The sequence below is a fragment of the Hippocampus comes genome, unplaced genomic scaffold (assembly GCF_001891065.2).
Source record: "Hippocampus comes isolate QL1 unplaced genomic scaffold, H_comes_QL1_v1.1 scaffold39, whole genome shotgun sequence".
Taxonomy (NCBI): Eukaryota; Metazoa; Chordata; class Actinopteri; order Syngnathiformes; family Syngnathidae; genus Hippocampus; species Hippocampus comes.
In genome coordinates this window covers 4,786,915-4,799,853 of record NW_017842054.1, presented here as the reverse complement: position 1 = coordinate 4,799,853, position 12,939 = coordinate 4,786,915, and the positions used below count along the sequence as shown (strand labels likewise).

General features: G+C 41.8%; 1 protein-coding gene and 1 long non-coding RNA gene across 7 annotated transcripts in view; one reads left to right on the top strand and one right to left on the bottom strand.

Annotated features, from left to right (window-relative positions):
• Nucleotides 1-11,738, top strand: part of ppp2r3b (protein phosphatase 2, regulatory subunit B'', beta) — a 56,346-nt gene extending 44,608 nt beyond the window's left edge. For 4 of the 6 annotated variants that reach the window (XM_019860240.1, XM_019860239.1, XM_019860241.1 and 1 more), the window contains 12 exons: nucleotides 318-503; nucleotides 727-830; nucleotides 3,108-3,210; nucleotides 6,416-6,490; nucleotides 6,564-6,650; nucleotides 6,732-6,888; nucleotides 6,972-7,020; nucleotides 7,285-7,374; nucleotides 7,446-7,621; nucleotides 9,119-9,237; nucleotides 9,303-9,412; nucleotides 11,052-11,738. In XM_019860240.1, coding sequence (XP_019715799.1) covers nucleotides 318-503; nucleotides 727-830; nucleotides 3,108-3,210; nucleotides 6,416-6,490; nucleotides 6,564-6,650; nucleotides 6,732-6,888; nucleotides 6,972-7,020; nucleotides 7,285-7,374; nucleotides 7,446-7,621; nucleotides 9,119-9,237; nucleotides 9,303-9,412; nucleotides 11,052-11,190 — 1,395 coding nt within the window. In that variant the 3' untranslated portion in view covers nucleotides 11,191-11,738. Of the gene's footprint in view, nucleotides 1-317; nucleotides 504-726; nucleotides 831-3,107; nucleotides 3,211-6,415; nucleotides 6,491-6,563; nucleotides 6,651-6,731; nucleotides 6,889-6,971; nucleotides 7,021-7,284; nucleotides 7,375-7,445; nucleotides 7,622-9,118; nucleotides 9,238-9,302; nucleotides 9,413-9,643; nucleotides 10,240-11,051 lie in introns of those variants that run through there. The other 2 variants (XM_019860243.1, XM_019860242.1) reach the window with 2 other exon arrangements.
• On the bottom strand, nucleotides 3,609-6,409 carry LOC109510133 (uncharacterized). Its single transcript, XR_002167077.1, has 2 exons — nucleotides 4,930-6,409; nucleotides 3,609-3,695 (listed from the first exon to the last, which is right to left on the bottom strand). It is a non-coding gene; the product is annotated as an uncharacterized LOC109510133 (long non-coding RNA).
• Nucleotides 11,739-12,939: the final 1,201 nt, after the last annotated feature.

Below are 12,939 nucleotides of genomic sequence, written 5' to 3'. Positions count from 1 at the left end.
ATGACAAATACCAATGTGTTTCATGATTTGTGTTATTGGACAGTGACAATATTATTAATTCTGTTGTTATTATTCACTTAATATTATTATTCAAATGTTTTCGTACAAATACAGGTTTCTGCTAAAGTACCCACTGCAATCTGCATTTGAGTTTTTAATTAATTAAAAGCAACTGTTCTCGGTTCGACGAAGATTTATGAATGATCTTCAGACCGTTGCTAGCACGTGATAGCATCAGGTGGTTAACAGTGTGTGTGTGTGTGTGTGTGTGTGTGTGTGTGTGTGTGTGTGTGTGTGTGTGTGTGTGTTTGCATCAGGCGCAGGTGAGGACAGAGGAGCCCGTCAGCCGTGCACCGAGCGAAAGCATTCCAAAGTTTTACTTCCCGCAAGGTCGGCCCCAAGCCAACGTTAACATCGACAGCCTCATTTCCAAAATTGAGGCGACGTTCTGCCAATTCCCCAATGAAAGGGCCACCATTGAGGACATGGGGCAGGTTGCCAAGGTGAGCGAGTGATTTGCAGCATGCCACCCAGTCAAATGATTTACACGTTTGCTCCTTTCACGCCAAAAATACGAGCCCGGCGTCTCTGTGGTTTGAGGGAAACCCCAAAGCATTTCCTCGGGGAAATTGTCAAATGATGCAACTTTTCACCAGCACCTTTACGCTGCAGCGCTCCAACTATTTTAAATGTCCTCAATAATAACAACAAGATGTGTCTGCTCAGGCCTGCGAGTGTCCCCTCTACTGGAAGGTTCCATTGTTCTGCTCGGCCGGGGGCGACAGGACGGGCTTCGTGTCTGTGCACAAGTTCGTGGCCATGTGGCGCAAGTAAGACAATGGCCTCTTTTGTTGATTTCAGCCGGGCCACGCGTGCACACGCTCGTTCAACGTCGCCTGTTTGAACTGTTATTTCCTTGGCATCAGTAAACAGAAATGATCGGTGGCAAAGGCCTTATAAACATTTGCACTGCGAACAAAAACAGGACGAGAAAAACATGACTTTTATAAATATGCGTATGCCCAGTTGCCTGTAAAAGTCTCGGGCACTGTTAGGTTAGCCTTATTTTGTTTGCAATTCTGAAATGACTGTATAACTAAGAGTTCACAGCAAAGACCTACTCGAACTGCTGGTGTTCACAAAATTACCGTATTTTCACGACCAGTCGGCGCACCGTATTGTTGGGCGCAGTCTCAGTAACGGGTGCTATTTCTGTATTTGACACATACACAAAACGCACTGTATTATTGGGCGCAGCCAGGCATGGTAAAACATACGCCAGCTTAAACATACGGCATGCATGCACGCACGCTAAAAACACATTAGCTTGAAGCATACGGTAGCATGCATGCACGCTAAAACATACCAGGTATGTTAGCTTAAAGCATACGATAGCAGCTAAGACATACGGACACACGCTAAAAACACGTTTTTAAAAAGGCAACGGAAGCAAAACCGAGTTTGGTGTATTTTATTTAGCCATTTTACAATGTACTCACGCGACTGGTACCTGCTAGGGGCGTGCCTTTAGCGTCCTCTTACACGCCCACCCTTCACTCATTGGCTACTGGTACCTGCTAGGGACGTGCTTTTAGCGTCCTCTTACACGCCCACCCTTCACTCATTGGCGGACTTCCGCATGCCTGTCATCACTCACGTCCACCTTTTCTCTAGTCCACCTTTTCTCTATATAAACAGCGTGTCGGCCAGAAGTGCTCTCAGTCAGGCTTTGGAACTCGGCGCATACACTAGACGCTCCGCATTATAAGGCGTCCTGTCCATTTTGGAGAAAATTTAAGACTTTTAATGGCGCCTTATAATCGTGAAAATACGGTAGGTTAAAACTACAATGTAATAAAACCTGTTTTGTTTGTACTTCACATGTGGAGTATTGAGTATGTGAAAGGGAATTCACAAGTGAACATTCGTCGAATCACAGTATCGCTTTGACTAAATTTGTCCGTGGCCCCCATTGTTTTTGTTGTTATTGTTTTTTTTTTTTTTTCAGCAATTCTGAACTATTTGGAGGGGGGGAAAAAGACTAGATCTGCGAAGTGATGTATTTTTGTATACCGTATTTTCCGCACTAAAAAGCGCACTTAAAAGCGCACTTAAAAGCGCACTTAAAAGCCTTCCATTTTCTTACAAGTTCACAGCACGCCTTAATATCCGACGCGCCTTGTGTATGGTCATTACGGTAATATGCCAACCCTAAAATGGCTCCTTGCTCGAGACATGCTTACAACGCAGAGTTCAAACTTAAGGCGATTGGTTTCGCAGTTGAACACGGAAATGGAGCAGCGGCAAGAGAGTCCAACGTGAACGAGTCAATGTTTGCATTTCAATGTTTGCAATGTTTGCAATGCATTTCCTTGAGCGTAGCTCCATCTAGTGGATGCATTGTAGATTGCGTCTTATAATGCGGTACGTCCAATATATGAAAAAAAATTACAAAATAGGCCATTCATTGAAGGTGCGCCTCATAATCCAGTGCGCCTTTTAGTGTGGAAAATACGGTATCTGTTGGTTATTTCACCAGAGCTGCGGCAATGGCAGGATGGCTCAAAAGTGATATCGCGTCCATTTATGCTGAAGCCACACAAGCATACCAACAGTGAACATACCGTACTGTTAATGTGTGCATCTTTATCCACATCCTCAGCAAAATGCGCCACTGTACAAAATGTCAATATGCAGTCTGAGTTCTAATATGAACGGTGACATCATTAAAACAAGAAAGCTCAAAGCATCGAAGACTTTTGCACATTACTGTACGAGTACGTGATAGTCTTGTGCAGTCTGGGCCTGCCCTTGTATTAAGCATTCAGAAAGCTGGACAGGCCGACCTTTGACTTGAGCTCATAATCGAGCTGTTCTTAGATGAGAGGCCACAACAGATGCTCACCTTCCCCCAACCCCCAACTCTTTTTTTTTTTTAAACTACCGCCGCTCTCAACGCTGATAATTACCCAGAAGCCATCCAGAATCCTAATTTCCGAATGTATTAGAGCTGTTCTCCTCTCATAATAGGACACAACAAAAGAAGCCAAGAGAGGGAGTAACCTTGCCACCATCTGTTCTCTCTTTCTTATTCCACCCCCGTGTAGAACGCTGCAGACCTGTCACGACGAGGCCGCCAAATTCGTGCACCTCTTGGCCAAGCCTGGCTGTAATTACCTGGAACAAGATGACTTTATTCCCTTCTTGCAGGTACTGGCAAGGCCGCACGCGCGCTCGCCACTTTGGCTCGCCTCGTTGCTCACACAAGACCGATTCATATGCACTTGCCGGCCACTTCATTAGGAACACCGGCGTGGTCTTAACTTTTGATTGACAGTGTCAGCAATGTCTTACTGAAACCAGAGTTGGAAAGAGCACTTGGATTTTTCTACACAAGTCAATTCAGTGTACTCAAGTACAGGAGGGTCCTTGCATCAAAGTCTGAGCATAATTTATCATCATATCATCCACTTTTTTTTTCAGTTCACTAAAGTAACAAATGCCCAATGGAAATAATATGAACTAATGCTAAAGATGACTAAATTATGGCTTTAACCACTATTATTTACTTGGATGTTGTCTGCCAGAGGAGGCATCTCCCTGTAAACTATTTATTTTTACTAAATTTTTCAATCATATTTTTCTTTCCTGAGACGTCGTTGCTATAAATTATGAGGTATGCTACCATCTATACACTCAGTGATGGCAATTTTCCGCGGATACGCGGAAATCCGCCGTTTTATTTCTTCATTGATCATTTTTGTGAATCGTCTAAATCCGTTGAGAAAATTTTAGGGGGGGGTCAGGTACCTTATCGTCGAGTTTTCACGAGCTCTCCCGATCAGTCTTTCCATCTTCCGATTGTAAACAGACCTGCGATTGGACGTGTATGATGTCTTACTTGTTGTGATTGGTCGCTATATCGGCAAATGCAAATCACAACCAATCCGCGTTCGCCTTCCTAAAGCCCTTTCTCGCGAATGCCGAATGTTATTGAGACTCGCGACGAAGCTAAAGTGTGTCAGATAGATGCGGATCTGAAAAACACGTTTCGATGGGACTGCTTGGATAGAAAGCTGACTGTGTCCCCAGTAGGAAACAGTAAAGAGGAACCATTGTGCTTGTGTCGGATTTCGTGAAAAAGCTCGATGTCGCCGTTCAAGCTCTGTGTACAGTGTGTGACGATGTCATTCTATACGGATCGAGAGGATGGAAAGCTTTACAGAGTCACGCAACCTCGGTGAAACACCGAAAACAGACATTTCTACTGAAAAGTAATGACTCGATCTCAAGCGCTTTTCGACAGCCTGGAGCATGTGTAAAAACAAGAGGAGTTGGCTAAAAAGAGAGTGGAAAAAGACGGAGATGACCAATAAGCTTTTAGCGCTTGCTAAAAAGCTTAAAATAAAGAGAAAATAAAGTATTCTACCTCATGAAACTGTATATTGTTGTATATACTGTAAATAGACATCCACTTTATATCATAAAATACATTCATAACCCATATATAGTAAACAGTGTGGGACTTCACTATCACTGTATGAGGTAAGAATCAATAGCTTTTTATCACATTTACACAACACTTTATGAATACAAGTAATGAACAAATCTTAAATATGGCAGGGAATGTGTTTCCTTTTTTAGTTTGGATTTTGAGCAGCAAATTTGAAGTTACATATTGGTGCTCACCAGGATTGCATAAGCAAAATTGCACAATTTTTCACTTGAAAGAATAGTGGCAATCTTGGGATTTTTTTCTGTTCAAGTTTCAAATAGTGTGTAAATTCAATACACTTCATCTTCAGCATGTTTAGTGCCACTTTTGTAAGTAACCACGCCCCCGTCCAGGCCCCGCCCCCAAGCCACGCCCCGTCAATGCCACGCCCCTTTCCGCTTTTTTCATCACTCGCCATTGCCATCACTGTACACTATGTTGCGCAAGCTTTCACAAGTCAAACTTCAAAAATGAGAATATCTCTCAAACCATCAAATATTGCCTGGAAACAGTGAAGACATTTTTAAAATCATCGTCAATACTACATTTCAGGACACAAGGCCATCTCTGGTTAAGTGTTGATGTTATTTTCAATCTTTTTCAGGGACACTCACTTTTAACTAATTCTGTTAAATCACAATTCAAAAGCAATGTCTGATTTCCATTTGTTCATTTTTTTTTTTTTTTTTTTTTTTTTTGAAATTGTTACTTTTATTAGATTACCACCACTTTGGCTTGTATTTCATGACAAAGGGGTACCAACAATTTTGTCCGTGTGTGCATATGTTTCGTTACATCAATTTCTCTCTGACTGCGTCAGCGTTTGTGGAGTGGCCTTGGTAATACCTGAGTATGTGAACCGATACCACAGAATGTTGTTTTGGAGAATATGCCATCGCGGTGTGTAGGCGGTTTTTAGACTTGGAATTGATTCCGGTGGCCTGCTCACTTTAATTTGTGGACTTGGGCTAGGGGAGAATGTCTTTTGACTCTTGTGATGAATGAGAGGGCGATTGCAGCGGAGTAGATGCGACTGTCCCCGCCTGTTCCCCCCTCCCCCCTACCCCACCCCCCAGCTTGTGATTTATGTGTTTCGCTATGATTTAATTTCTCACTGTGGGAGTCAAAGAGGCACCAAAATAAGAACTTTTAATTCCTCCGCAGCCTGAGCATTTATGTCAACATATGGGAATGAGGGTATTAAAAAAAAAAGCACAAGGAGGAAGGTTAATTGGAGCATCGTTTTTTTCTTTTCCTTGTCACTGTCCAATCATAAGGTTCAGTGCAGTTCACGTTCATTTATATCTCTGCAAAATAATATTTTTCGGGAGTTTCAGGTTTAGGGCCACACTGCTTTTACATGAAAGTGTATATTTGCTTGACACGAACAAAAAAAATGGAATTGCTGTTATGGGCAGCTAAGGCAGCACTGCTTTGTAAAGAAACCTTAACACAAAAAAGAACGTCAGAAAAAGATGCAAGGAAAGGTCACCAATGGATGAAAATGAAAAGTACCCCATTTAAGTAGATGCATCAACTCTTTCATTTGGATTCGTGGTTTATTTTCTTTATTTTAGCGTCAGCCTAACCTATAAACCAAAATATGTACTTGTAATAAATCTGATATTGTTTATAGTATAGTACAGATTAATTATTACACTTCGTTCTTTCTCATAATATTTTGGCATATCCAAATAACGGCAGGACTTTTTTTATTACAATTTTATTTATGTAAAATAAGACAAAGTAAGTTTGGGGCACCTTGGCTTCAAACCATCCATCATCATGAAGTGCTGTAAAACCTTCTTCTGAGCCTCTTTTTAATTCAAGTAAACTTCATTAGCGACTGCTTTGCTTTGATGTTGCCGCACTGGGAATGCGACCAAAGAGTGAGCCCGACCGACTGTTGTCGTCTTTCAGGATGTGGTCAATTCTCACGCGGGCCTGGCTTTTCTGAAGGAAGCAGCGGACTTTCACTCCCGATACATCACCACGGTGCAGTGCCATAAAACATCGCATGTGCATCGCCTTGCCTTGATGTTGACGTTGAGCGTTTCCGTGCTTACAGGTGATCCAAAGGATATTTTACACCGTCAACCGCTCGTGGAATGGAAAAATCAGTTGTTGTGAACTCCGGAAAAGTAACTTCCTTCAGGTAGGTCAACACATGAGGCTTTCTGAATTCTCTGATGGGATACTAATTCTGTGTGTGCTTGTTTTTCTTTTTGGGGGTCAGAATGTGGCACTGCTCGAGCAAGAAGACGATGTGAACCAGTTGACAGAGTTCTTTTCCTACGAGCACTTCTACGTCATCTACTGCAAGTTCTGGGAGTTGGACACCGATCACGACCTGTACATCGACCCCAAGGACTTGGCGCAGCACAACGACCAAGGTGCTCAAGCCACACACAAGATGGCCGATCGGCAGTCATGTAGCAAGACTGGCGTCCGCTCATTGTTTGTTTGTTCCCCCCAGCCATCTCCCAAAAGATGATTGAGAGGATATTCTCAGGAACAGTCACAAGGTAAACACTTAGATGAAAAATACACTTTGTTTTACAACTATATTTGAAAATTTCGAATTTTTTTTTTCTGAGACTAAAAATGTCCCCTCATATTTTTTTCATGGAATAAAACAACTTCATTCTTACATGACATTGTCATCTTTAAAAAAAGAATGAAAACAACTTTAACCACATTTTGTTTGTAAAAAAATTTCATAAGAGTGACTATTTTTTTTAAGAAAGAAAAAAATCTGACTTGATTTCTCCCGGTATTGTGGCATTGAGGGACCGGCGCGTGTTCAAGGAAGGCCGCTTGAGCTACGCGGACTTCGTCTGGTTCCTCATCTCCGAGGAGGACAAGAAGACGGAAACCAGGTATTTGTACGCCTCCATTGTCGGATTTCAAAACGAGAGCCACCACCTTGACCATCATTTTGCGCTCCCAGTATAGAGTACTGGTTCCGTTGCATGGACCTGGACGGCGACGGCGTGCTGAGCATGTACGAGATGGAGTACTTCTATGAGGAGCAGTGTCAGAAGCTGGAGAGCATGGCCATCGAACCGCTGCCCTTCGAGGACTGCCTCTGCCAGATGCTCGACCTCGTCAAGCCTCGGGTCGAAGGTCGGTCATCCTTTACTTGGCCCGCGTGAAGTTCGGTGTTTTTTTTTTTTTTTTTTTTTTTTTTTTTTTCCAGGTTTGATTGACAACTTGTCCACAACTGCTGGTGTCATTCGCAGACACGCATGCACACACAGGTGTAGTTAGCACGGGGCAATCCTGCTGATTCTTAAACTCTAAACTGGACTCATAGAGCACTTTAAAACAACCACCGCTGCATCCAAAGTGCTGTACATGGAGCAAAAACAATTCATACAACAATAAACAATAAATAACAAAGACGGTGGAAAGCACAAAAACAGTCAAACTAAAAATCTGGTCTCATGCTGAGTCAAAAGCCAAAGAATAAAAACGAGTTTTAAGACGAGTTTTAAAGATGGGCAGTGAGGAGGGGGGCTTGCCTAACGTTCAGCGGGAGGTCATTCCAAAGAGAGAGACCAGCAACGGAAAAGGCTCGATCCTCTCAGAGCCTCCGCTTAGTTCTCGGGACCTCTAATAGTATTCGTTCTGCAGACCTGAGGCACCGGGCAGATGCGCTCAGAGAGGTGAGGTGCGGACAGTGAAAACAAATAATAGGATCTTAAAAAGAACTCTAAAATGTATGGGGGAGTCCATGGAGAGATGCCAGAGTAGGAGTTATGTGCTTCCTCTTATGAGTACCAGTCAAGAGGTGAGCCGGGTAATTCTGGACTGGAATATAATAAGTAGATTTTTATGATTGTAAATAGCCTCAAATCTTCGTAAATTAACATTGTAAAACTATCCATCCATCCATCTTCTACCGCTTATTGCGGGGGCAACAGCCTTAGCAGGGAAGCCCAGACATCCCTCTCCCCAGCCACTTGTTCCAGCTCTTCCCGGGGGATCCCAAGGCGTTCCCAAGCCAGCTGAGAGACATAGTCTCTCCAGCGTGTCCTGGGTCATCCCCTGGGCTTCCTGCCGGTGGGACATGCCCGGAACACCTCACCAGGGAGGCGTCCAGGAGGCATCCTAATCAGATGCCCGAGCCACCTCATCTGGCTCCTCTCGATGTGAAGGAGAAGCGGCTCGACTAGATCGACCGGTAAATTGAGAGCTTCACCTTTTGGCTCAGTTCCTTCTTCACCATGACAGTCCGATACAAAGTCCGCATCACAGCAGACGCTGCACCGATCCGCCTGTCAATCTCCCGCTCCTTTCTGCCCTCGCTCGTGAACAAGACCCAAGATACTTAAACTCCTCCACTTGGAGCAAGATCTCCTCCCCGACCCAGAGAGGGCACTCCACCCCATTTCCATTGCAAAACTAATCATTTACCAAATAACTCTTGTGGTAACAACATCACACAATCACAATAGCAAAACCAACAGAAGAGTGATGCATGTCGTAAATGAACTGTAGCGGCTTTGGACAACAAGGAACATTGGGAAGTTGGACTTGAATCGAACTTGCCTTTAGCTTGAGGGTGACTTTACTCCAATTAGCCTCTGAATTTGACGCTGATGTGGATGATGACGGCAGGTAAAATCACGCTGCGGGACCTGAAGAGGTGCAAGCTGTCGCACATCTTCTTTGACACCTTCTTCAACATTGAGAAGTACCTGGACCACGAGCAGCGGGACCCCTTCTCCGTCATTAGGGTGAGCGTGCGGCACACACGTCACACGCCGCTCTCGCGCCCCTGTTCACCGTCCGTGTCTGACAGGAAGTGGAGACGGATGGACAGGAAGTAACCGACTGGGAGCGATACGCTGCGGAGGAGTACGACATCCTGGTGGCGGAAGAGGCTGCCGGGAATCACTGCGACGATGACGTGTAAGATCACGCTTAATGCTCGCAACGCACCGCGAGCTACACTTGCACAAGCACCTGAGCTGGATCCAAAATTTGCTACACAAGCAGGAGTAGAATAGAATAGATTATTATGACCACATGTTTGTGGGAAAAAATGGATCCTATACATACAGTATATGTTTAAGATGAAAACAATTGAGTGGTCCTTACTCGGAGTCAGCTGATGGCTGATGAGTTTGTGTGGAACTTTAGGACCACCACTAAGCTCTGAAGGCGGACCACCTCCCAGCAGGTAAGACCGTCACAGTACCGGAAAGAACCAAACGTTCTCTCCTCTTTCCTTCTCTCTGAACCTGTCTGGTTCGAAAACCACCCCGACAACATGGGAGCAAAACCTGGTTTTTGTTTTCAGATATTCTCCTGTACTTCCCCACCTTCGTGTTCTTCTCCTTTGTCTTCTCCACTTACACACTCGTCTTTTTTTTTTGGGAGTGGGGGGTAGTCTACATTCTGCGTGACACAAATGTGCATCCCCACTTCCACTTCATATCATGAGTGGGAAAAAAATCAAGAAAAATGTTGTGCTATAGTCCTAATGTGAAAATAAAAATGAGTAAAGTTGTAATCTGACACAAATGTTGACGTATCACAAGAAAAGTAGGAATATTCCAAAAGTGGAATTTTACAAGATAAACGTAAAACTTTGAGAATTATTAAAAAATAAAATAATTCTAAAATGTTGGGAATAAAGTTTGACTAATTATACCAGCACAAGTGGTAATACGAGAATATAAACACTTATATACAAACACTGCGAGAATTCAGTAATTTTGTTAGAGTAAAAGGGGAAAAACATTTTGTTGAAAATGAATTTGTAATTTTACAATTCTGTAATTTAAAAAAAAATCAGGACAATATCTAAATATTTATGTGAATAAATTAAAAAGTAATAAAGAGTATAAGAAATGTGTGATTTTACAAGTATAAAGTCAGAATAACATCGTCCCCCCCAAAAAAAGCTAACATAATAAAAAGAAAGGCTAAACTATCAGAAAAAGTCCGTTTTATGCTGATCATAGTAAAAAGAAAATTAAATTGTATTTTTTAATGGCTAAAAAAGAACGATCATGACAAAAGTGTAAATTATGGAAATAGTCTTTACAATGCAATTAAAAATAAAATGCTAGTTGTATAAAGTTGCTGGTATATAAAGAGAATAAATTTGTAGTTTAACATGACAATAAAATAGAAATATAGAAATCGTCCTGATTATGAGGAAGAAAAGTTGTTGTGTTCAACTTTGTTGAGATTGTGAATGGTGAGGCTAATTTCATGAGAATATGCTTGACCAACCTTGATTCAAATGTAACACGGAGAATGGAGTCTGCATCACTCTCAGTCCACGCACGTTTTTGTCCTTCGCTCGGCTCGCCTTTGTTGTTATTTGTCTTAATTACTTTGGCGAAGCTTGTGATGTTTCACCAGTTAAGTGTTCCACGTAGGCAGAATAGCTCCACCTGTTGCTTTGGCGTGCACATGACAGCCTGTTAATTTCAACCAAGATCGGGTTAGAAAAATACATGTGGACTAAGACTGCCCTCTTGTGGCAGCATAGGCACATGACATGAATATTTTTCCCTAAGGACGATTATGTGTTCAGGTACGAAACCCCGCTGAGTCCTTTGGAAGCGCACATCTCGCCTGATCTGAGCCTGACGAAAAGACACTTCTTCCAGATACCCTCGCCGCATTGCAACCTAGACCTGGATGGCTACGAGTACGAGGACGACTTTGAATGAGCAAGCGCCGCGCCGCGCCCCCAATAAACGAGTCTTGATGTGCTCACAAGCAACTAACGGACCGCCAACTGCGGCTTCTTCTTGCCACTTTTGACTTTTTACACTTATGACCCGATGAAGAAGTTGCAGTGTCATCACCGACTTGACTCTCAACCTTTGTCGCCCATCCATTGGCTCACCTTACATTCCAGTGATCAAACCGGAAGCTTCTGTACAACATGTCAAATTATTACATTGGACACTGTGTGCGTGTGTGTGTGTGTGTGTGTGTTGTGCGTTGTGCGTGAGATGGGTCTTGTAATTTATTAGATGAATTTATAAGTAAATATATATATTAATGTGTAAATAATGTTTGCTGTGATGTAAATGATTTGGGCAAGTTTGAAGGACAGCGTTTTCTATGTAAGAAAGTTAATAAAGTCTCAGTCATTGACTACAAGCATACTTGTTTTTTGTTTTTTATTTAAATATGATACCATTAATTATGTAAGCACCCACCAGGAGCAATGGTGTGCAGGAAAGATAACACAGTAGGCCCCTCAAAATAGGGGAAAGAGGCCTGCTGGCCTGCAAATAGTGAAAATTGTAAAAAAAAAAAAAACCTTTTTGTTTTCACACCCCAAAACTCTTGAATAAGTATCTGCAATAAGCGTTTTCCCCGAGAAATTGGGGTTCGCTCTCAAAAATAAAAAAGCAAATTCAAAATATTTTATATTATTTGAATAAAATCTGCAAATTGATGAATCTGTAGGAGCTGAATCATGCGTATGCGGGGGTCCACTGCAGAGTGAATCACACTTGACAAATATACTCTATAGCAAATGCAAGTTTACAAAAAAGTGCAATATGTGCATGCGGAACTAAGATTCAGGGTGATAAGCTGGTAGTTGCCATCGTTAAAATGTTTGTTTTACTGGTGAAAATGTGATTGATAATGCACCTTTTTAACAGTATTGCCGAGTACTGAGCCCTGTGGTACACCACTAAACTGGAAATTGAATTGGTCTTGCTCAACTTCAAATGGAGTTGGATAGGACCACACGGAGGTTTGGGGGACCGTGGGAAAACAAAAGTTGTGATTAATAGATTTCTTTTAGGAGGATTTCGGCGTCGTATTAGAAGAAGAAATGTGGAATTTTTACGAGGAAAGTCGATTAAAAAAATTTATTTCAAGAATAAAGTTACAGGTTTTACGGAAATGTTATTTCTCAAGGGGAAAATCAAAGTAATGATGGTTTTGTTTTAAAAAAAAGTCTCAGCATTGTATTGTAATTTGATGAGGAAAAGTGTAAGCTTAAAGAATAATTGGTTAAGAGTTTTATTTTGAAGAAAAAAAACACCGTACTATTACAAGACTTAAGTTGTAATTGTGGGGAGGAAATTGTACATGAAAGAATAATGTATATTCATCTGATGAGAATTATATTTTCGGGGAAAAAAATTCCAAAAATAAGTTCAGGAGTCAGAATTGCAAGAATAAATTAGAAATAAATAAAATTGCAATTTTACAAACAAGTCATACAACAAGAACAGTCTCAATTTATCAAGCAAAATATTGCAACATTTATTTACAAGTCTTTTAATATTAGGTATTTCATTTAAAAAATCTTATTTAATTACAAGATTTTAAAAATGTGTGAAAAGGCACAGAAAAAAACTGAAATATTATTTCCCCCCCATTAAACGATCACTTTATTATTACTTTATTCTTCATAACAGATTATTATTATATTTGTCAAGTGTGGCATT